General features: G+C 47.6%; 1 protein-coding gene across 1 annotated transcript in view; it reads right to left on the minus strand.

The window, feature by feature from the left end:
• The window catches only part of WT1 (WT1 transcription factor), a 64,137-nt gene extending 45,853 nt beyond the window's left edge, over window positions 1–18,284 (minus strand). Inside the window, exons 1-4 of the mRNA XM_051966761.1 lie at window positions 18,263–18,284; window positions 17,154–18,032; window positions 9,339–9,461; window positions 8,199–8,301 (exon numbers count right to left, since the gene is read on the minus strand). Of these exons, the coding sequence (XP_051822721.1) occupies window positions 8,199–8,301; window positions 9,339–9,461; window positions 17,154–18,032; window positions 18,263–18,284 (1,127 nt within the window). The remainder of the gene's footprint in view (window positions 1–8,198; window positions 8,302–9,338; window positions 9,462–17,153; window positions 18,033–18,262) is intronic.
• Window positions 18,285–24,978: the final 6,694 nt, after the last annotated feature.

A 24,978-nucleotide genomic window follows, 5' to 3' on the forward strand; every position in this document is an offset into this window, starting at 1 on the left:
ACCTCCCAGGGTTGTTATAAAGCTCAAATGAGGTTTTATATACATAAAATGCTTTGCAAACTTTAATGAACATGATAGCTATTGTTTTTGTTTTTATTTTAAAGTACGCTGTGGCTACCCAATAATACCTCTTCTCATATATACATATTTGTGTCTAAAGGTTGCTACGGGATGGGGGTGGAAGGAAAGGAGCAGAAAAGAAAGGGTCATGATAACTTTGTAAAAGGAATATCAAATTGTACATAATAGATGTGCTGTCTCAGGTACAATCCTGTATTTTTTTCAATTCCACTTTTGTTATGGAAATATTTATTTGATTTCTTACATTCAGAATTTTTTTTAAATTCAAGAAAACTGTAAAGTTCTTCTCCCCTTCCATGAACTATGTAGAATCATAAAAATATATAATTAAGCAAAACACACACATTAACCATATGTTGATGTGTCTCATTCCAAACCTACCAAACTATCCTCTCTGCCAAGAGAGGAGGGGCATGTTTTACCAGCTGCCCTTTAGTAAAATGGTCCCTTAAGGGCAGGGACTATCTCACTTTTTCTCTGTATTCCCCAGGACCTAGCACACTTCCAAACACAAAGAAGGTGTCTAATAAATGCTTGTTGGTTGATTGATTGCACTGGTCAGAGTTCTGATATCATTCAATGTTGTTTTATGTGAGGAGATTAAGAATCAGAACAATATAGACAATGATTAACCAATTAGCTAAATAATGTACCCAAGTATGTTAATAATAATAATAATAATAATAAGAGCAGAAAAATAAACTGGAAAAAAATCAAAAAATGAAATAGGATGTTTTTCATAATATTTTGTTAAAACTAAGGATAAGAGAAGAAGAATGGAGTAGTGGATAATGAAGACCAATCTCAGATCTGGGCATTCTAGAAATTTAACCTCACAATTCCCTCAAGCAATTCTCTTGAGCTGCTTTCTGCATAGGAGGATAGAATTTCTACCTCAAAGTCTCTGCACTAATGAAATTCCTAATCCAGACCAATAAAATCCACTATCTCCTCAAAAAAAAAAAAAAAGTTTGCATATCTTTTTTTTTAAAAATCACATTATAAGTATTTTGGACTTTTTGCAATGGCTTTTACATTTTTATTTACTCATTTGAATGTTTGGTTTTTGCTGATGGTTATTGGGTACAGAATAAAATGTTTCAATAAAATTAAATAATAACCAACACAAACAAAAATCTATTGCTGCGATCACCCATTTAACAAAATTACTCGTTGTGAATTAAACATAAAAGTAGTCACATTCAAGCCAGCAGTCATTTTTTCTTTGAGTAGAGAGATAATTTGATATATTGGAAACATGATGGAGTAAATGGAATATAAATTAAGAATTAGGAAGACCTCCCTCAGACCAGCAATGTGTCCCTGAGTAAAAATCATTTAACTGGTCTGTGCCTTATTTTTCCTGTCTATAAAATGAGGAGGTTGAAATCAATGGTCTTTAAGTTGACTTCCAGCTCCAAAGTCATGTCCCTGTGAGTCCTTGACCAGATATCAGTAAACCTGGACTCTGGTCCCAATTCTGCCACAAAGTCACTTAGAAAGTCATTTCCTCTCTCTGAGTCCGGTCCCATCCAACTCTGACATTCTATGTTCTATGATCCCTTCTAATGCTAACATTATATCAAAAAAATAATAATAATAACTTGGACTTTCAAGATACCCAAAAGATGGGAGGAGGAAAGGGAGTATAAGAACTAGAAAGGATTCCATTTAAACTGGTCATTGATAAATAATGTGTTCATTGAAGTATCTGAAAGTAGGGCTTCTCAGTGCTAAAAGGAGGATGACATAAGAAGTGGATCCGCTAACTTTTTCTGTAGCTGTCGCCAGTCAAACAGTTAGGGAATATTGGGTGCCTACTGTGGTTGAATACAAAGATGGAAGTCAAAACACAACTCCTGAACCAGCAATGATCAAGCAGAGGTGGAAGAAAGAGGAAAGAGAACAGAGACTTTAAACCTGGAGGGGACATGAGACTGTGATTCAAACATAGATTGGGAGCATGATGATGATGATGAAGATGATGATGATCATAACTAGAACTTAGAAAGGGATTCAAAGTTGCAAAGCCTTTTATATATATCATTTCATTTGACTGGCATCTTTCCAAACACTCCAAGAGGATCAGCAATGGACAGTGGAAATAAGCAGAATGGGTTACACTATTGTTTGGGCTATTGAAGAGAGGGGAGGGCAGCTATGAAGTATAATGGATAGAGCACTGGGCCTGGAGTCAGGAAGATTGACTTCAAATATGGCCTCAGATACTTCCTAGCTGTATGAGTCTAGGTAAGCCAATTAACTGCTATTTGCCTCAGTTTCCTCATTTGTGCAAATAAGCTGGAGAAGGAAATGGCAAACCATTCCAATATCCTTGCTAAGAAAACCTCAGATGGGGTGGAGAAGTCTGTCTCAACTGAAATGATTGAATAACAACAGATTAGGGAAGGAAGGAGTCACAGAAGGTTTTTAGGGGTGAGATAGGTCTAGGAGAAAAGAGAGAAGCAGTAGATTTAGGTTTTGAAGTAGCTCCCAGGTAGAGAAGTGGGAATCAATGCTGCCACACTCTCTTAATAATAAACAGAGTTGGGGTGCTGAGAAAGGGGTAGCTTTAGCTCTAGGAGATGGGGTACCTGCCCCCATTCCATCCTAGGGCCATTCCTCTGAATGATTAGGGTGTATTCCACTTGGAAAGATTTGAAATCAGGGGCTATCCTCATCCCTGTGCCAAGGAAACAAGAGGCTCTCCCTGTAGAGACTTTGTTTTCCAGATGGGAACCTTATACTCAGCATTTCTCACTCTGGGAGTTAATATGAAAAAGTTTTCAAAATGCACTAACTCTTAACTTTTTTATGTCATGGTTCCCTTTGGCAGCCTGGCAAACCTTATAGATCCCTTCTTTTTTACCCTTATGAATCCCTAATTCTTCCAGAAAGTTGACTGAAGATGTTTCCTACCCGGAGTCTCACACTTATTCCTCCCATATATGTCTCTCTTCAAACTTCTATTTAATTTAATGTAAATTTTGAGACTCATTGCTTGAGAAAGAAGAGGGAGGAAGACTGGGAAAACAAAAAGGGATTTTGAATTTCAACCAAGAATTTCCTTGAAGTGAAAATGCTACTCCACTTTTCGATCAATCAATAAGCATTTACTAACCAGGTAAATGTGACTAATAATGATGCCACTGGAAATGTTTAAATAATACAATTAGAATTGTTTTCAGCTGTAACTAGTGCAGTGGACAGAGTGTTGAACCTAGAGTCAAGAAGATTCATCCTGAGTTCAAAAGTGGCTTCAAACACTTATTAACTATGTACCTGGGCAAGTCACTTACCCCTCTTTGCTTCAGTTTCCTCACCTGTAAAATGAGCTGGAAAAGAAAATGGCAAGTCCCACCCCCAGTACATCTTTGGAGTACATGGAGTATGGGATGATGGTGTTCAGCCATTTCAGTTATGTCTAACTCTTTGCAACCCTACTTGAGATTTTCTTAGTAAAGATACTGGAGTGATTTGCCATTTCCTTCTCTGGTTCACTTTACAGGTGAGGAAATTGAGGCAAGCCAAATTAAGTGAACTGCTGAAGGTCATACAGTAAGTATCTGAAGTCAGATTTGAACTCAGAAGATGAATCTTACCAATTCCAGGTTTCCACTTTATTTACAATATCACCTCGCTGCCCAGTTATTAGTATACTCTCTCTATTGAGGTTATTTTGTAATTTTTTTGAGGGAGGGTCTAAATTTGGACTATTGACTTCACTCTGCACTTATATTCCTCTATAGAAAAACAAGACCTTTGATTGCAAGGCTTTTAAATTGGCTTTGTCCTTGTATTCCCAGGAACTAATACTCTGCCCCTTACCTGTGACACCCATTAAGAATTTAATGTTTGTTGAATTGAATTAGGAGCGAGCTTTAAATAAATAAAAGCCTTGATTTTATGTTTCTATAATTTAAGACTTCTTTGAGTCTCAGTTTCTTCAATTATCAAATGATAGAATGGGACTCCATGAACCTGAAAGTCCAGATATTCACTGAACTTTGCCAACTTCCAAACGGTAACAACAAGAAGTCTGAGTCATTCGCTGGGAGGTGAAAATGCATGATTTAATGACATTTCAATTGCATTCAAGTAGTTGAGCTCTAGGATTACCCTAAGGAGAAAGAAAGTCTCCTTTTTGAGGAGAGGGGTCTTTCATAAGAGAAGGAAATCTGCTAAGCAGTATTCACCAAAGGATTCTGGGAGGGGGAAGCAGCTCAATAGAAAACAATCCTTTCTATAAGAACTTTTCTTATTCCCCGGCCCCAGAGCATCCCAGCTGGTGAGGCCGTCCCTTCGGAGAAATAGTAGCTACAAAGGGGGAGGAGGGAGAAAGGAATATCTTAGCAGCTGTCTGGACCACTGATCCCGGAGAGTTGCCTTGAACAGTCAAGTCTCTGGTTGTGAGCTTTGGACAGTAGCGTGACACGCTCCCTCCAACACGCAAGCAGACAGCCTCGGGACACAGGCTGGCCTTGAGGGGATTTGGGGGAGAGGGATTGGTATCCTCCCTTCCTTCGGTTGAGGGCTCCTTAGCCAAGGCTTCCGCCCCCGGGCCTGGAAGCGGTCCAACTCAAACCCCAGGCACCTCCTAGATCACTTTAATTAAAAGGGATCTGGCTCTGAGCAGGAAAGAGGAGGTGACCTCCCTCCCCCGGGGTCCCAAGGGCTGGGAGGAGGGGAGGGAAGGGTGTGTGTGTTAGTGGGTCGCAGCCACACTTCCCAGAGGCTCGCCAGATTCCTCCAGCTCCCCCGAGCCCGATTTCCTGTTCCAATCCCTTCTCCTTCCCTGGAGTCCCCAGAGGCGCCCGGCTGTCCCCCCTCCCGCCTCCTCCCTGGAGCAAGCTCCCACTCCCCCACCGGGGCTTTCGGCATCTCGCGCCTTCGAAGATGGCAAAGGGATGCTCTGAGTGTGCCAGGAGGGTTGGGATTAGGTGGGGCGAGCGAACAAAGGCCAGGATCCACGCCCAAGGCCCGAGCCGGGCCGGAGAAGGGCTGTCGAAAATGTGATCCTGGGCCCGGCCCGGGGTCTCCAGCCTGAGCTGGGCACGGGGCTAAGGGTGCTGCCGCCGGGGTCCACTCCCTCCGGGGCAACTGGCAAACTCCTGGCTCTGCCGTGCCCTTCGCGACCCCCACTATGCAGACACTCCCGAGCTCGCGCCTTTTCAAGGACAGCCGATATGGACCGCGGGGATAGGGAACCCCAGCTTTGCTCCGGTTCCCTTCTGGATAACCCAGAAGCCAGCGGAGCCGAGGGCGCTCTCCGAGCTGCAGGAGTAGTAAAGGCAAACGCCAGCTGCAGCGAGCCTCGGGGATCTACTGGGAGCGGACCAGCGCGGGTGGGCGATCGAGTCTCCCTACTGAGAGCTAACTACGGCGCACAGACCCGCACGGTCTTTTGGACCCACGAAATGGAATAGATTGCAAACCCGAGATTGGGCCGCATTTTAAGCCAGGGCAAGAAATAGGAGATCCCTCGTGGCCTTCGCAAAGAACAGACTCGACTGCGTAGAGAGCTAGGATTCGGGCGGACCTCAGGTGCAATAGCCCGGAGCCCCTGCTCCCCACCTGAGGTACCGGAGGACCAGTCTCTGTCATTGTCCCCCTACCCCCACTCAATCTCTCCTGACAGGCCTTTTTCCTTCCTTCATTACCTCACTACCTCCTTCCCTTTGACGTCAGCTCTGCCCCCCTCCCGCCACCCGCGCAAAAAGGAGAGGAGTTGGGTGGGGGTGGGGGATAATGGGAAGTATCAGGATCCCCCCCCAGCCGGGGGAGGGGGACGATGAGGTAATGAGAGGCCAATGGAAAGCCGGAAAACACTACGCGGCCGCTTCCCCTCTTCCTCCCAGCTTCCCCCACCCCTATCCCATCCCCATTCCCACCTCCTCCCCTCCAGTCCCTGGCTGCGCCCGCTGTCTGCGCCCGAGTTACTAAGCAACCCTATCGGAGTCGCGGGCTTGAAGCCAAGTTCACCAAAAGTTGAAGAATAAATTTTGGGGAGGGGAGGTGGGGGGAGGGAGGTGCAGAGGAGGGAAGGAAAGCTTCTCTCCAAGCTCCCGAGAGCAGGACAAAGGGCCCGAGCTGGGGCTGCCTCCCTGCCACGGCGGCGGCTACGAGGCAGACACCGCCAACGGCCTACGAGTTGTTCCGGCCCCCGGCCCGGTCTGGACCTCTCTCTGGGCCGTGACCCTCCCAGGCGGCCCTTAGGGAGAGCGCGCAGCTGCGGCCCGAGACGCGCCTCGCCAAGAGGGCCCGATCGCCAAAAGGCTTCCGAGGTTCCCGAAAGGGAAAGGAAGAGGCAGCCTCCCAGAAAGGTTAGAGCTTCCATCAGTTAGAGCTGGATGGAACCTTGGAAATCTCCTAATCCAGCCTCGAGAAACTGAGGCCCAGAGAAACTGCGAATTCAAAGAATCCACTCCTTTCCACTACACCCCGGGTCTCCTTAGAATCCTGCGGGAGTCACGCTAGTATGCAAGCAACTCTCAGACCTCTGCGCTTTACTATCTGTTTGCTGGACAAGTCCCAGCAACTCAGTTTCCCCCTTTGTCAAATGGGAATAATAATAATGCACTATCTTGTGTCCTGGACCCCTCGAGCAGTTTGGGGAACCCTATGAACCCCCTCTCAGAATAAATTTTTTTTTTTACGATTACATGTAAAGACAGTTTTCAAAAATATATATAAAATCAATGTATGACAAAAGAAATTAATATTTTGGTGAGAGGAGAGGAAAAGGAGGAAGAAAAATCGGGGGCTCAAAAATCTTAAAAAGATCAATGTTGAAAATTATCTTTACATGTAATCGCAAAAAAAAAAAAAAAACTAAAACTATTAAGTAAAAAGAAAGTAATGATATCGAAATAATTTTTTCTAACTTCACAAAACTCCTGGCTCTGTGGACTCCTGGTTAAAAATGCCAGCTTTATAGAAAATAATCTGTTACTAAGATAAGACACAGCTCTGGCTCTTCATCTCCCTCAATCAAATTGGTAATTAGTGACTGTTTATATTGAAAACCTGTTGCCTTTTCTCAGCAGACCTGATTAAAAATAACAAGCTTACATTCATATCATAACTTTGATTTTGCAAAGCATTTTCCATATATTATGTATTTGGAGACTCATAACAACCTGAGAGGGAGGTATATAGTTATTATTAGACCTATTTTACTATGAGGAAAAGGTGTCTCCGAGGTTAAGGTGGGTCACACAGAATCAGATATCAAATCAGGCAGGTTTTGCTAACTCCAAATCAAAAACTCTATTCACTGAACAATACTGTCTCCCTAGTACCGTCATCATTATCATCATCACTGTTATTATGAATGTGGGAATGGGGGAGAGACCAGACCTGTGATGTCCCTGGTATTGGGAACTGCCAAAGAGGACACTTTCTCTATTATGTCCATCAGCAATATCTCTACGACCCACAGTCTGAGACAGTTGACTAGAGGCACTGAAGGGATTAATTGATTTGCCCAGGGTCACATGACCTGTATAAGTAAGAAATGGAACCCAGATCTTTCTAATTAAAGGGATGCTCCTATATTATCAACATCATCACCATCACTACCACCACCATCATCATGATTGTCTCATCTTTGTTATCCTTATCACGTTCTCATAGACAAGATAATTGGTTATTGCTATTGTGATTAATGTTTAGACTGACGTTGACATATTTATTGTCCTTGTTAGTATGTAGAACACTCCAAAGTGGGAATGCTAAGACAAAAGTAGAGATCCTGAATTTAGGAGTAAGGAGCAAGGTGAGCTTTCCTTGACCAGAGCCTGTTCAAACTCCTTTCTGTGTGAGAGTTTCAAGGATGTGGTTAAGGCAAATCTCGATAGGCTGAATCTTCCTCCGGGTACCTCCTCCCCTCTTCCCTCCTTTCTCTAGGGGTCTGGACTGGGGGAAGCAATGAATTGTCCTTAAGTTCCCAGCATTTCCCGCAAGAAACTGCCACTCCGTTGCTATTTACATACAGGCGCCAAGTTGGATCCCAGGACCCAGGACAGCGCGCAGGTCCCTCTTTCGCGGAAGGATACAGCTTCTAAGACAAGATGGGGACAGGATTGGGAGGGCGAGAAGGGGAGGAGACTTTTTACCTGTTGTAGGGAGTCCGGAGCAGCAGGGCCTGGCTGCCGGTGCAGCTGTCGGTGGGCGTGTGACATCCGTAGACCGGGGGAGGCACCGAATATTGCTGCTCTCCTGTAGAAGGGGAGAGGTGGGAGAGGGTACAGAATCACGATTTTTTGTGGAGTGGGCAAAATCCGAACAAGGTCTTACCTGTCCTCTAGGCAAGGCTTGGAAATTGTCCTGGTTCCCCCGGGTTAGAACATTGCTCTCCTCCCTTTCCCCCCCCCCCCATCCCCTTTCAACACGGTATTCCCGACCACTGGAGGCTTCAAATCTTCTCTGTAAGTGGTTTGATTTAATACAAAAGAAGCACCTGCCTGTTGTGGATTAGAGAAGGGGGCGGTGGGAGGGGAGGGGAACAACCGTGGCATTTGAATTATTTATTCTTTTAAATGTACTTCAAAATATCCCCCTCAAATTAGTATTTTGTCAAGTGGATATTCCTCCCCACCAGCATATTTGAACCATTCCATGCCTTAGTAGAAGGTTTTTCATTACTTTGTTGGGTTGGAGTTTGGAAAGGGAATGGAACCTATCATTTCATCAGCTTATGGAACTCCTGGTTTGGAACTTGCCTTCACCAAGGGGGTCACTTAATGCGTTTAAGGTTTTAATGTATTCCCTGGACGACTGAGAGCTTAAATGAATTGTCTATGGTCAATGTCGGAGATAGTACTGAACCCAAATCGACCTGACTCTAAAGCGAAAAGCTCCATCCAATTCTCCTTGCTGTGGCTTTCTCCTCTTCCTTCCCTCCCTCCCCCCGAAAAATACCTGAAGCTTCTCCAAATTTAGCTAGGCTGGTGCAAACCCCGTACTTTAAGCTTTTATAAACAAGTGGTTTTCAAATGCAGACCCTGACTGTGATTTTCTAGCATCCCACCTAACTATGGCTCCTCCTGGCTCTGGGAGTACAGGAGGTGAATCAAAAGCATCTTTTGCTTTCCTCCCCAATCCATGGAGCTGAAAGGAGGCGCCCCGTTGTCAGGAAAAGGGACCCCATGGCCTCTTTCTGCAGCCATCACGTTACCCTTTCTTAAGTCACGATGGCCCGCACCCAGACTGGGTTGAGGGATGGCAGGACCATATTTTTTTCTCTTCATTCTTACCTAAAGAGCCTTGCTGACCAATAGGATCCTCGTGTTTGAAGGAGTGATTGGGAAACTGCGCTGCATGGTGCGAGGGCGTGTGTCCGTAGCTGGGTGTTCCGTCAAAAGTGACAGTGCTGTATCCTGGGAGCAGCAAGGAGAAGCACAGGGATCAGTGGGGCCAGCTTCCCTTGGAAGGTACCATCCTAGGGCTGGAGGCTCTCGGGATTCCCCCTCCCCAGCCAGTGGTGGTGGATGAGGACACGCCCTCTGTACACCTCCCACATTGGGTAAAACAAGTTCAAAACCATCCCATTTTACCCTATTACCATCTATTAAGTAGCATGGGATGAGGGGTTGAAAAGTGGGAGAGCAGAGAAAAGAGAAAGGGAAGGGAAGAGAGAAAAGAGGAGAGGAGGGAGGGAAGAAGAAGGGAGATGTCTAGTCCTCCTCCTCCTCAAAAAGCTGCTCCTCAACTTTTTTCTAACTGATTGACATCCAGGTCCACAGGGTTAAAAAGCCTCCACCGAAACACTACTTTCTCCTTCTGGGGAAAGTTACTCTCCTCCCCAAAATCAAACAGCCAGGCTCTTCCCGAGACCAAGCAGATTCAGAAAGTGAAATGACTTGGAGACAGTTAAACAAGTCCGAAATGTTTTTTTTAATGTAATTACCGAGTATATGTTATCAGGGGGCTGCTCCTCGGTTTATCACAGTTTACACCCGGATCCCCCAAGTTAGCTGCTGTGGAAGGGATGTTTTGGCTTCGGGCCCTCCTCCGTGAGCCTGCCTCTGATTTGGACCACCTTTCCCTTCGTTTCTAGCCCAGGAGACCAGAACCCCAACTTTGCTCCCCATCATCTTCCCCAGGTGTTTTGTATGAGATCCGGAGCCAGTCAAATGATCTCCTGACCTTGGAGTTCCCATGGATTAAATGGGAAAAATAATACTCATTTCTATGCCCCCCTCCTCCACAGAGTAATTGTGAGATAAAATTTTACACAGATTCAGCTCTTGATGAAAGAAAGGCCACCTTACTGAATTGGTTTGGATTTGCTTACTCCCTAGGTATTATGTGCCATGGAGAAATGAACAAGCGCTTTTATTGCATGGATTTATAAACTTTGAGCTGAAATGAAAGGACCTTAGAAGCTACCTAATCCAATTTCCTCATTTTACAAATAAGAAAGCTGAGTTTCAGAAAAGGTAAATGTCTTGCTCAAAGGCCTAAGTCATCTAACTCCAAATCTGGCATCCTCTGCTGTCCTATGACATTTCTATTTTTACTACTTGTTTTTTCCACCTAAAAACCAAGAGCAATTGTTGCTTGTCCTCTTCCTCTCTGCTGGGAGGTAGGAACTGCAGAACGAGGTTTGGATTGTTGGTGGGAATTGGTGTGTGTGTGTGTGTGTGTGTGTGTGTGTGTGTGTGTGTGTGTGTTGGCATTGTGGGCACAGTGAGTGGGAGAATATATCAGACAATAGGAGAATCCACCCCGAGTTCCTGGATCTGGGAGGGGTGTGGATAAGGGAGGGAGAGAAGGCATTCTTCCAAGGTTGTTGGAACTCAGGGCTCTGTTTCATCCCACCTCTATCCCCTCCCCCTGTGTGTCTCTTGCTTTGTATATATCTGGGTCTAAGGAAAGTGGGGGACACTGATAGATGGGGAGGGGGAAAGAACAAGGAGTGATTACTACAAAGGATGGAGATATATAATGGGGAATTTTTCACTGCAGATACAGGGAACAAGATGCAAATCGGTGCAAATGCAAGTTCTGTTATAACTGGATGAATTTCAGAGGACACTTCTATGGATCTTGGTTTTGCCATCTCTAAAGTGAGGAAACTGGAGGACTTAATCTCGAAGGTCCTTTTCAACTCCCAAATCCTCTCATCCCTGAAAACCAGTACAGTGTCCTTTATGGGGGCAGAGCACGGGTTTAACCAGGGTACCAAAGAAATTCAGTGAGTCCAGAATAAATCTAATTCTCATTTCTGTAGCCATTTACAAAGCTTTTTCCTTTTAATATTGTGAGGTAGGGAGTGAGGGGAGGGGGAGGGAATGTCCTAGCTAAAGCCCACAGCTGGTAATTCAAAGCAAGGGAATCTCCGACTTCTAACTCCACGTCTAGGAATCTTCCCTCCACCTCTCAAGAAAAAGAAAAGCAACAAACTAGCACATTTAATTTGCCTGAAGACCCTTTGGTGCCTCCCTAGACCCACTTCCTGAGCTCCTGGCTCAGCGAGACACCCTGAATAAGAGATTCAGGGTCTCCCTGAAACTATAACACCCTAACTCCACTAGCTTCAGCTAGCCTCCCAGGACAGCTAGATTTTTACTTGATCCACAGGGCTGAGAACTGAGTCCCCCCACTTTAGCAAGCAGGTGTGTGCAGCAGAGAACCCCAGGGCTCTGCCTCAAATATCCAAATCACAATTGTAATGTTCAAGGTGCGCAAAGGACTGGATTAAATGCCTTGCAACAAGTTCTATACGGTAGGCTACTACAATGCTAGGAGATGAACAGGGATCCAGGATCAGTCCCTACATGGGTCCTCAATAAACTATCCCGATGATCTTAAGCAAGTAATTTGAGCTTTCTGAATCTCCATGTCCTTATGGAGTAGCTAGATATGCTAAATGAATACCCTAATCCAAATGAGATAAATCAAAGTGCTTTGCAAAGGTGTCCAGTGATTAGGATTAGTATTTGTGCTCCTATCTGCTTATTTTGTCACAGTGACCTGGCTAGTTAAAGACACAAATCACAATTTCCAAACAAAATTTGGCCATCACCAGCCAGGAATTTTAGGAAAGAGGTGAGTTTTGAAATATTCTTATTCTGTATCTCCCCCTCCCCTTTTTAAGAACTGAGAACAAGATGGCCTTCTCATTGCACCCTATGGCTATTCCCTCATCCCTGAACTCCAAAGGCATTTTACCCAATAGCTCGGGTATTCTGGGCAGATCCCCGACATGTATCATCCAACTTGCCTTCCAGGCCCTGCTGAGACTGGTCAGAATTAGCTCCTGCACCTCAATGTGGAGCATCCTTCCCTGTCTGAGCTTCTTACTCTCCCCAAGGCATCACCTATTTATGAAGGTTGTGCCCGGAGGCCTGTGGCCCTGAAGGGGACCAAAAACCTGGAGGACATGCAGCAAAAAGTTTCTTTCACTCCTCCTTCAGCCTTCCAAAGAATCATATGAGCTTTCAGTCATCGATCTGAATCAGAAGATTCTGGTAGTGTCCATCCCCATCATCTCAACCATCAGCACCCCATTATCCTTAGTGTCCCCCTGTCTGTCTCAGAGCCCCCCTCCCCAAAAAAGATAAGGGAGATTCCATTTTGAAGATTTCTGGAGCTAAGGAGGTTTGTTGAAATTCAGAGCTTATCAGAAATGGGGCTGATTAAACCTTGTAGCCCTTCTGCTTGCTGCAGCAGCAATCTTTCAGTTGGGGGGGGGGGGGAAGAGGAGAACTGAATAACAGCTGGAAGGGAACGGGAGGTTGCTTTGCAGGGAATGGGCAAAGCTTCTGTTTTCCAGCTCTTGGCGAGAGAGGGAGGCACTGGCGGGCCAAGGTAACGTCTTTCCCACGGTCAGCCTGGGCCTCCAAGCTGAGAGCAGCCTTGACTGCCTTTGTGAGAAGTGGATTTTAACTCACCTCCCCTGCTACTGCTGAAAGGGAGGTCAGTTCTGGTCCTAAGGACCCCCTCTTCAAGGGAGTCCTGAGTTTAAAGGGAGATGGAATTGTCATTGTGGTGGGCAGGGGGAAGAGGGAGACCAAGGGGCTAGCTAATGCCAATAACCAGGTGACCCAGAAGAAAATTGGTAAGAGTGGTTTCTATTTGGATAGTGCGTAGTTCTCTAATAAACACGTTCTTCACAACTCTGTGAGGTCAATGAGGAAGCTAGCCATACACCTAGAGGAAGACTTCATCTCCTGGGACCTCAGCTTCCTCTGTGAAATGAGGGTGTTGGACTAGATAAAAGCTAAATTCCCTTGAAATTCTACGATGCTACGATTCATACTTTAATAGTTTTAAAGATGAGGAAACTGAGGTACAAAGCTTACAAAGCTAGTAAGTGGTAGATGTGGTCCTGGAACCTGACATTTCACACTCCAAAGCTACTTCCTCTATACCCTAGCCAGCTCTCCAGAAGGGAAAAAAAGCATCCTTCTCCATGGAAAGCTTGCAGTTTTGTGAAATAAAAAATAAGGGAAAGGGCAACACAAATCTTTTTCCTGCCACCGGATGGTACACAGACCTGCTTTTGTGGCCTTGGGGAAGGGCAGGGAACTTTGGGTGTCCTCCCAACAATCGAGCAGAAATGAGTTGCTCCCAGACTTCCACAAAAGTTCTTCCTTCCCTTGGAGGCCTTTACCCTACCCCTCTACCCTCAGGGGAATGGGTTCTGACATCCTGGGGTAGTGTCCCAGATGCAAGAGCTTCTGAAGGGAGCTCAGTCAGTTCTGAATTGGATCTCTCAGCATGGGAAGGAAAGCACAAATTTCCGCAGAGATTTGGGCCCTTCTCACTTCTCTTGAGAAAAAAAAGCAAGGCAGAAGGTCACTCTGGTAGGGGACAGAAGGAAATGTGAGCCATGCCCTGGAGAAAAAGGGCAATTTTCCTTCTCCTTCCCCAGTGGACTCAAGAACCCAATCATTTGAGTCTGGAACACAGAGCCAGTACACTCACCCATTTTGTTCATCTAAGTACAAAAAAGGTTTTCGTAACCTCGTCAGAAGAGGGGACTAGGCCTTCTGTGATCCCAGCTCTTTCTTCTAGGTGGCAAGGCTTCAAGTAGCCCAGAAAAAAGCTAGGAGATCTGAGAAGGCCCAGTTATCTTGTCCTAGGTTTCTCAAGGGATATTACAAGGTATATTAGTTGTCAAGAGGACAGATACTCAATATTCTCCATAGCCAGGTGCCTAAGGGAGATATCAGATCCTGAAATCTGTCTCTCCTCTTCCACCCAGATCTTCAGTCTCCAACTCCAGTTTCTCATCTATTACCTGAAATAAAACTGAAATGGCCTCTATCTCTGTTAGGGAGAGAAGGAAAAGGGGTTGTGGCTCACCCTGGTGTAAAATGTCTGTTCAGGGATTTAATTAGACTTATAAAATAATGGCTAGGATGGAGTCCCTCCAAAAGATATTTTTCTTACTTCCTTCTTTTCTTCTTTTCTTCCTTCCCCACTCTCTCTTTCTCTCTCTGTCTCTCTTCTTTTTTATTCTCTTCTCCTCTCCTCCCCCCTCCTCTCTCCTCTCTCCTCTCTCTCCCATCATACAAGAAAATAAAATTCTTGCCAGTTCTTCCCTGGTCTCCTAGTTTATGAAAAATGCTTAGTCCACAGCAACAGACTGGCTGAAACTCTCAGGTGTCTGAAGATGTCTGCCTTTGGCCTCCTGACCCCATACACCTGGACTTCTGAGCCCTTCCCAAATTAAGTGGGACTTAGGGACTAAGTCGCTAAATAGAACTGTGCCAGATTAAGGTGGGGTTCTTTCAATTGTAGGAAACAGTAAATGCCGATCCCTACTACTCCTGAATGAAGTCTCAACCCTGAGCAATCATAGGATTCATATCTGGAAGGATTTCGACCATTAGAGATCATCCAGTGAAGGGACTCTTAACCTTTTTTGTGTCCTGGACCAATCTGGCAGTCTGAGGAAACCTTTAAAACCCTTCTCAGAATTATATTGATAAATGCATAAAATAAAATACATCACAAAGAAAGCCAGTTTTATTGAAATAATTATCAAAATGTTTCTTAAAACAAGTTTGTGGATCTTAAGTTAAGAAGCCCTGATTTTAAAAATCTGAGGCACTAAGGTGAATTGTTTTATACAAAGATACACAGCTAATAAACAAGTAGAGCTTGTAAAAACTCCAACTGGGAGTTTTTACTCTAAGTGTAGTATTCTTTCCATTCTTCTCCAACCTGACATGGGAAAAGGCCCTGACTTGACTTGGTAAGGAGGACAAAGAAGGGACTTCTAGACTAGGGAGGTCTCCCATGACTTCTGGCCTTCCCCATGAAAAGAGGGCCACTTTTAGATTATCCACAGCTCTCAGGACCCCTAGGTCTCTATCCGAATGGCCACTTGGAGGGAACAAGTCTGGGATAAGGAAGGAAGGAATAAGCAACTTCTGTGCTCAGACGCTGAATCAAGTTTCAGTTTCTCCGAGTAGTGTGGGGGTTCGGGAGTGCAGAATTTCCCCACTTATGGGTCATGAGGCTTCAGAGCAGAAACTAAAAGTCAGGCACTGGTTAAGTGAGTCGAAATAATTTGGAATAGGACACTGAATTTAATTAGTCCTTAAGATCCACCACAGAATATATTCCCACCAGTTCAGTAATTCTAGAAATAACGAAATCCCCAAACCAGGTGGGATTTTCGAGACTGGAACGACAGACTCACACAATTTCTTTCATACAGAATTCCCCAGGACAACAATCCAAGCCGCTCAGTTTTCCCTTTTGGATTAACTTGACGTTTGCAAACGAATCATTTCAAATAGGGATGACCAAGGGTGCTATCTTAACCTCGAGGTACCTAAAATCATCCCTCTATTAACAAAAAAGGGCAGACCCACGAAATCAGCCTCAGGTTCCCTTTTCTGTCCTCTTCCCTCCCACAAGCAGTTTTCCATAACGTCGTGAAGCATCCTCCCTTTGAATTATATTTGGGAAATAAATATTTCCTTCCAACGAGGCCTTAAGAAATCATTTAACCCCTCTGGCCTTAGTTTTCTATTCTGTAAAATGAAAAGGTGGGACCAAGAGAGCCTCTAAGTTCCTTTCCAGCTCTAAAATTCGGTTCCCTTCCAAAGGTTGGCGGGCTTAAATGAGTTCTGGGTCTGCTGCCCCGCCGGCTGTTTTCAGATTTCGGATAAAACTTTTAGAGTCTTTTCTATTCGGGTGCAACCCTGTTATAACATGGTTTTTAATTACACAGATTTGAATAATATTGTCACCAGTCGGAACTTGATTACTTTTTATATTAAGGATACCCAGGAGCCTTTTATCTGTCTCCTTCACCCCTCAAAATCAGTGCTTAGAAACCGATAGTCGTTAGAAAAGGAAGTACCCCGAAACGGTCAAAATAAAGACCGAGAGAAACCCGAAATCAACAAGCGGATTCACATTTCAGTTTGTGAGGGCAGCCCGAGCCGCCGAACTGGCTGCGAAGGCAGTTCTTGGGTTCTCCGGACCCTTGCCAGAGGTCGGATTAGAAGACATTGGGAGGGTGGAACTCTGATTTGGGGCTCGATGGTGGAAAATTAAATCTCTTAAACCACTAGCGGATATCTTTGCCTATTGGGCACCTTTCCCGGCCCAGCACCAACCCTTCCCTCCTACCCGCTCGTTTTTCCCCAGCTTTATAGGATGCCTCATTAGCCCAGAAGTTGGTCCCTCCCGGCTCCTGCGAACACTTTAGAAATATCCCCCCCGATCGGGCCTGGAACAGGGGAAAGAAAGCGAGCGGAGAGGAAATCTTTATACAGGCCACGGGCTCCCTGTACCAGGCTTTTTGGGTATGAAAGTCCTTGGCCCAAGGACCTCAGCATTTCCTTTCCATGAAGGCAGTGGGTGAGGGCCGGGGGGGGGGTGTCTTGGGGGACAACACCGCTGTCCCCCACCTTCCCGATCCTCAGGAACCGTCCCATTTCAGATGAGGCCCATCAAATTCAGGAAGCCAGAACCCGAAATGCGCGCAAGCGAAGCAAGCAGGAGGTGAGAGCCAGAAGCAAGCGACAATTGTCCGGGCTGCCCCGGTTCGGGAATGGGGTGGCGCTGCCCTCTCCCGAGACGCAGTCCCTGGTGCTTACCCTGGTTCCGGATAGTCGGCTGGCTCTCTAGGCAGCTGGGCAGGTAGGGAGCGTTGGGAAACATCCTGGCCTGGCCCGAGGGCGGTTGACTGGGCGGAGGCGGACCGAAGGGGCCATAGCGACAGGCTCCCGCCGTACCGGTGAATTGGCCAGAAAAGTGGACCGTGAAGGCGCTCAGGCACTGCTCCTCGTGGGGTTCGGCGCCGCCCCAGCTCGGCTCCTGCTTGATGAAGGAGTGTGGCGGCGGCGGCGGCGGCGGGGCAGGAGGGGGCGCGGGGGCGCTCAAGGAGCCATAGGCAGAGGCGCCCGGGGGCGCAAAGTCCAGCACCGGGGCCCACTGCGCTGCGCCACTCACAGGCAAGGCGCAGCCGCCGCCGCCGCCCAGAGAGGGCACCGCGGGCAGCAGCGCGTTCAGATCCCGCACGTCGGAGCCCATGGACTGCTCCCCGCTGGCTGACCCCCGGCTCCGCCGCCCCTGAAGGCGTTCGCCTCCCTGCCCCACTGAAGCGAACTTGCTCCAGGTGCCGCCCGGGCCCCTCGCTCCTGCTTGCTCGGGCTGCTGCAGGCACCAAGGCCCAGGGCGAAGCGCTCGGGGAGACGCCGGCTCGGGGGCACACGTGGAAGCCGGCTCCGGCGGCAGTAGGAAGTCCAGGGTCGCGGCGGGAAGGAGGCGGAGGCACCAACAGCGGGGCCCCAGCTCATGGGCTTCAGTCCGGGGTGGATAAGTTGGGTGGGTGGGTGGGTGGGTAGATGAGTGGGAGAGTGGGAGGACAGTGAGGAGGAAAGGAGGGAGCTGATTGTCCTGCTGGAGAGAGAGCCCCCTGGGTGTGGACTCTGCCTTGAACTCCTTACCCCGGCCGCCTGGCTGCCCCCGGCTTCCTAAAGCTCAAATAAGAGGGGCTGGCGGCGGGGGAGGAGGAGGAGCTAGGACATCCAGCTGCTCCATTCACACCGCAGCCCAGGTCCCACCAGGCAGCAAGCGCTGCTCCCCGGGGCAACCTGAGCGCGGGGAGGGGAGGAGAGAGGGTTAGCCAGGGGCGGGGTGGGTGGACTTGGGGGAGGATCTCAAACAGAGAAGGCCTCCGCCCCCCGCCCCCAACCCCACACACCTCTCGAGGTCAACTGTCCCATGGGATGACTTCCCTGCCTCCCCGCCCCCAAGCTTGCGCTCCCCTCTAAGATTTTGCGGGTTTCGGGGTCTCCAGACAGAGGGGGGGGCACTGCAGGTAAGCCCTAAGTGTTTACACAGAGACTAGAAGGACCGGCGATGGAGAGGTTGTCAGGATGGCCGTGGGCGAGGGAGGGGGGTTAGTTGGAGGGAGGCGGGACTTGGGGAAACTTCTCTGGTTTGGGAGGAGTGTGGAACGTTCATGCACTTGCTCACGATTCTGGTACCTGCTACAGAGCCACGAGAGGTGGAGGGGACACGTTAGTTTGGGGTTTATGGGCAGGAGGCACCTTCTTGCGGGGATGGGTGAGGGTAGCGGTGGATTTCTGAAGCGGCCAGAGCACTTCCGAGTTCTGGAGAGGGGGCGGAGGGATGTGCTGACTGAGCTCGGCTATGCGTGAGCGCGGAGGGATGGATTTTGCCTCCCCTAATCTGGCTTGGGGAACTGGAGAGTGGGGAGGAAGCTGATCCCGGGAAGTGAGCGAGAGCCCGGGATAGCGAGAGAGTATATCAGCATAATAAATCTGCTTTGTTTCGATGTTCCTTCTTCGGTGGTAGTGCCTTCCTTGAAAATCCGTGACACTGGTACCATCACTTGGGAATATCCCACACACCAATCCGAGGGCACGATAAGGAAAACACAAGTTCTCCACCCCGGGATGTTGGGGGGATTGCTCTCGGTCCTATAGCCTTAGAACTCAGGAAACCCCCACATAGGTATCTCTCCCTGTCTCTCGCGTCTATGGACGCCGCCCCCACCCCGCCAATTACCGACGTCCTACTTTTTCTGGAGATCCCACACCCTCCAAATCCTTCTTCATTAGTTCCAGTATCGGGCCCGGGAGTTGTGGAACGAGAATGGGAGTCGGGGGGTGGGATGAATGATATAAATAGGAAGATCCCAAAGGATGTCCGAAGAGAATTCAACCCTGGAGATTCAATACCGTGAGCTCAGAGGCTCAACAGTGTTCTTAGGGCCTAAGAAACATATTGTGATGGGGATGGAAAAGTCAAAGTGTTCCTATCTTCAAGGGTTTAATTAAAGTAAAATTCTCCACCCACCCAACCCGTCCTGTGGAACCCGTCTTGATTTCTTGGAGAGAGTGCAGGCAGACTATGTCATAGTGTGGTTTAGGAAAACAGCCCTAAGCAGAGAGCCCGTGCCTCTTCTGTCCCTTGCTTTTTCTAAGATTATAACAAGAGTGTGCCAGCTGGATCGCGGAATAGGGAAATCGCGCAAAGCGCTTTGTCCAATGTCCCCTGGCCTCTCCTTGTAGGACGAGCAGCAACTACCTGGTTTTTCTTTCTTTCTATCCCTCCCTCCCTTTTTTCTTTTTTTTTTTCGTTCTTCCCTCCTTCACCTCCTTTCTTCCTTCATTTCCTCCCTCCCTCCCTCCTTCCTTCCTTCCTTCCTTCCTTCCTTCCTTCCTTCCTTCCTTCCTTCCTTCCTCCTTCCTTCCTTCCTTCCTTCCTTCCTTCCTTCCTTCCTTCTTTCTTTCTTTCTTCTTTCTTTCTTTCTTTCTTTCTTTCTTTCTTTCTTTCTTCTTTCTTTCTTTCTTTCTTTTTCTTTCTTTCTTTCTTTCTTTCTTTCTTTCTTTCTTTCTTTCTTTTTTGTTTTTCAGTGAAATAAATGCAAAGGAAGGGCCCAGTAGCTTTCCCAGTAGAATGGGCGCTGAATTGTTGAAATTGGGTTTTTCCCCACCAGCCCAAAGGTTAGAGAGATGCAATTTTACACAGAAGTGATTTTTTTAAAATCTCAACCAACGGCTCCTGGTTGTGGGTCATGAGGAGATGCTCTTACACCCGTCCCGAAACAGATCAGGTACTCCCCGAAAAGCGTAGCTCTCTATATTGTGCTGAATGAATGAATAAGTGCAGCACACTTTACGGACACCTTATATTTTCGAAGATTGTATAAAGTCCCCTCTGCAGAGGAGCCTGGGGGAATATTTAAGAAACGACCAACAAACAAAACCCCATATTTCGTAGCACTCGTATTTTGTTTTAGAGTCTTCGAATACTTACACACGCATTCATACAAGCTGCCTCTGATAATTGTGCATCGCCTTCAGAATTGTGCAGCAACCCAGTAGCCTTCCACCTCCTACCCCCATTTAGGTTATTAAAGAATATTTTCATAACTCCTATTTCCTCATGCCTAATTCTCACCTTTCAATTCCTCAATCCCTCCCTCCTTTCCTCGATCCAAATCTTTTAGATTATTTTGTTTGTTTTAGTAAAATGGATCTCATACCTCATTTCTGGGTTGTTTTGCCCACATTTTGAGGAAAATAGAAAACTCTCCCCTGATTAATAAGTTTCACTCTGCCAGGAAACGCGAGGCCAGACTTTCTAGCCCGATTTCTTTTCTCGGATTTAAGGATCGGTTTGCTCTTTCCTAAACTGGGACCCGTCATAGGCTAGCAGGATTTTCTGGGGAAACAGGGGAGAAAATCCCGGGATTTCGATTCTAAACGAATCGGGCCTGATTGCTTCGATTATCGGTGCCTTTGTGAGTTTCGGGTTGGGGGGAGTGATTTGGGGCTTCTTTTTCTTTGGTTTTTGTTGCTTTTTACGGGGAAGGATTTTGTGGCTTAACTGAGAGTGCAGGCTGCCGGGTTTTCCACTTAACAGGATTTTCTTTGCTTCGAGTGTGGGTGCTGGAGGCGACCCAAATCCTTTACCGCCTCACTCCCCTCCCCACATACACCTGTTCCGTTTCCTGGAAGAAATTTAGGGATAAGAGAATTGGGAGGGAATTCTTGTCCCTTCCCCCACTTTGGGACCTCCCTCACCCCAGTCCGACCAGATCCCTAAGGAGAACACCAAAACGAACGAACGAGGTTTCTCTCCTGAGTCCCTTTAGTCTCTCCCTTCCCATTCATTTTGTCGTCTTGGGGGCATTAAGGAAGAGGGTTCTCGGCCCGGGCCGGGTTCTATCCGCGTGACCTAGAGCCAGAATCAAGGCTCCCACAGAGGATGCTCCCAAAGGAGCCTCCTCCCCTCCTTCCCGAGCCATGCAGGGAAATGCACCTTCCTTGCACCCAAGAGAGGATGAGGCTGATGCGAAGTCTCTCTGGCTGGGGTGGAGGTGGGGGTAGGGATGAGAAAGAGCGGGGTCGGAGGGAGGTGGGGCAGTCTATGGCTGCCCTCCTTCCCCCTCCTATTAGGATCTCCAGGAGAAGGATGGGGAATCGGTAGCATCCAGGGCTCTGGGAAGGAGAGGAAAGGGGAGTCCCAGCTTTGAGGGAGGAAGGCGACGGACGAACCTCCCTCTCCCTACTAGATCACCCCCTCGGGAGCGCAGCCCACTAGTCGCACTCCGTTTCCTTCTCCGAGTAAATTTGGAGTGGGAGACCGCCTCCGCGACCTCCCTCAAAGGTTCCCGGGCCTCCCCTTGAGACTCCTCGGCCCAATCCCTCCACTTCCCACCCCCCCCCCCCAGGAATATCCAAGCAGCCTGAGAAAAGAAACCGGAGACAAAAGGCAAATGCACCTTCCCTGCACCCGAGAGAGGATGCGGCTGGTGGAAGTCTCTGGCGGGGGTGGACTTGGGGATCGGGATGGGAAAGATCGGGGTCGGGGAGAGATGAGGCGGTCTTAGGCTGCACTCCCTCCCCCTACCGCTTCTCTAGGGGCTCCCTGGAGCCGGAGTGGCGACACTGGGAGGGGGAGGAGGAAGGATGGTTGCAGAGAAAGGGGGCGGCGGGGAGGAGAGGGAGAGGGGAGGGAGGATCCCAGCAAAAAACTCGTGCCAAAGGAGTCTCTGATATAGCGCTTCTCGGTTCTGGATGTATACATTTGTGTACTTCTCCGTGCCCACGGTTGTATTATACATACACACATATATTATTGTGAGATCAAAAGGAGCGGGATTCCTGTGAGAGAGGCGGAGAGGGAGTTCCCGAGTCCCCAGCCTCCTGCCTTCCCTCCCCGAGCGCTGTCATCCACATCTAACGGAGCGCGGGCAGGGCCAGGTTAGCTTCCCGGCACCAGGGAATAACCCGGCGCTGCTAGAGCCGCCCGGGCCCCTCTCCCTCCGTAACCTCCTGAGCCTCGGACAACTGAACAAACACGCAGCAGCCCAGCGATCTGTCAAGAACCTTGTCCTCCTGCCCCGGCGAGCTGAAGTCCGTAATAAATAGTGGGCCTGACCTTCCCCTGCCCCTCCTGGAAAGCTCTGGAGGAGCGCTCAGCGCTCGATCGCTCGTTCGAGGCTAACCTAGCACCTAGCCGAGAAGGGCATCCCCGGAGCCGGCAGAGCCTGGGACGCGCGGTGGGCTGTGGGAGGCTCCGGGCCGCTGCGCCCACGCTCCTGCTCCCTTTTCATGGCGCCCCCAGCCTCCCCCCCCCACCTCCTCTGATAGTGATGGGACCCACAGGGGTCAGGACCAAGCGGACTCTCCGCAGAAATTGTTGCGTTTTATTTTGTTTTGTTTTTTTAAAGAGTTGGAAAATCAGTTTCAAAAGAAAAACGAAACAAAACCAAAAAATGCTCCCTGAAAGGAATTAACTGCCCCAGAGGCTACGTGCGGTACAGTTCTACGCAGAAACTAATCTCCCCTTGGGGTGACTGAAGCCCAACCGACCCCTAACTTGACACCGCCCGTTGCCCTCGGGCCCTCCCTGCACCCCCGGCCCCAGACTCGGGTCCCTGTGAAACTGACAGCCCTAACGGATGCGAGAAGTGACGTGGAGGCGAGGGGGAGAAGTGCTCCACGGTTCTTGTGCGAGGTGCAAAATCCTCTATCAGGACTCCCATTTCTTCCTTCCAAGGCTAAAGTCAATGCCAGCCCGGGCTCCCGAGCTGCAACCCTGCCACCGCGAGACGCCCCCCGGTCCCCCGGGAAGCCCTAAATAACAGAATCCGGCAGAATCCGGGCTATTATTTTACCGTAAATCTTGTAAATTCTGGAACTAATTACATAGAGGATATGTCTCAATTTGTTCTGCATTAATGCCACATTGGGAATGGAGTCGGGGCCATAACCAGAACAGATCCCTCCAGCTCGTGAAATTGATGAACTGAGAGTTGCTTCCAGTCCTGAACACGCCATCTGGAATTCCAGTCTGAGGTTACAATTAGAACTCCTGACCCCAGATTCAACTTTGCAAAGAACCAAAAAAACGTACTTATTCTGCACCTGTAAAAAAAAAAAAAAAAAAGAAGGGGGGGGGTGTTCCTCAATCTCCGAATCTTTCTGATCTTATAAAATTCTTTCCAAATGTTGGGGGGGGGGGCATTTTTTAAAAGGCACAGAAGATAATGAAACATCTTTTATAGGCTCGATTTTATCTCCTTCACCTTCCCTCCAACCGGCTGGAGCGAGTTTAATAATGGTCAGCGCCTCTGTGTGTTGGATTTAATTATGGAGGACACTTCCCAAGCAAATGAGCGTGCTAAATATTTGGTCTGGCTCTAAGTCCCGCTCTGAGAAGGAGCTTAATGGCAGGAATCTTTCTAGAGCTAAAAATTTCTGGGTTTTGAAGGCTGCTTCAGTCTCCCAGAAAGTTAGTCATTTTTTATTTGTGGTCCGAGGCAGTTGAGCCAATTTCTTCCTTTCGGGAAGAACTTGTTGCTTTAATTTTCCTCTTATGGAGACCTTCTAAAGAAAAGGAACCCCAGGGCAGTGCAGGGAAACTGGTTAAATTTATTAGTATAATGCTTAGGCAAAAAGTGAATATAAATCATCCCGATGTATTAAGCCATAAAATATCCCAATGAAGCTAGTTCCCCTTGCCAAAATCCCGGTGTATAAAAGTTCATATAAAACAAGGTATCCGTATTATCTTTCATGCTGGATATATAGGAACTTGTAAATGTATCCAAAATTTTTCGGGTTGAGAGAGGGTTATTAAATGGATCTAAGTATAGTCATTGCAGCATGTGAGGGAAAGAGGAAAACAGGAATATTTTGCATTTCATGGGGACGATTTATAAATGATTTTTAAAGGTATAGAGAAAGCAATTTTTTTGTGTGTGGAATTATCACTGAGGAGAGAGAGAGGGAAGAGAGACACACACACACAGAGAGAGACATAGAGAGATGGAGAGATAGAGACACAAAGACAGAGATAGAGAGAGACAAACAGAGACGGAGACAGAGGCAGAGAGACAGTTGCAAATTGATTTTTCAAAGACTAGTTTAATGTCACGAGCAATTTAAACAGAAAATGTAGTGGCACCCGTTCTCCCTGAGACATTACTGAACAGACACCTGGATGTCTGTCTGTGAATCCGGATATGAATCCTGTCTGCAGTGGAAGGATATGCCTGTGGGTCAGCCAGAGTTGGAAAAGAAGAAAGGAATAGGAAAGATGGGGAGTGAATGGGGAGGGGAATTGGAGGGGGAGAGTGAGAAGGGAAGGTGTCGTGAGATGTGTCAAAAGAGTTTCTGATTTAAATATCCCTAAGGCAAGGAGGGAGCAAGATAAAACTGATTGCAATGGATGCTTACACAGTTGATAGCCTTGGGTCTTCCTAATCTTAGCAAAATGCGGAACATTTTTTGCCTTTTGGAAACTATTGTTTCAAAGCCCATTTTTCATGTGTGGGGATAACGTAATATGTATCTTTCTGGGAGGGGGGCCCAGAAGATAATTTTTTTTTCAGGAACTAGGTTAAGGAAATTCCCTGATATCGGAGAATTCAAATAA

The sequence above is a fragment of the Antechinus flavipes genome, chromosome 6, assembly GCF_016432865.1.
Source record: "Antechinus flavipes isolate AdamAnt ecotype Samford, QLD, Australia chromosome 6, AdamAnt_v2, whole genome shotgun sequence".
Lineage (NCBI taxonomy): Eukaryota > Metazoa > Chordata > Mammalia > Dasyuromorphia > Dasyuridae > Antechinus > Antechinus flavipes.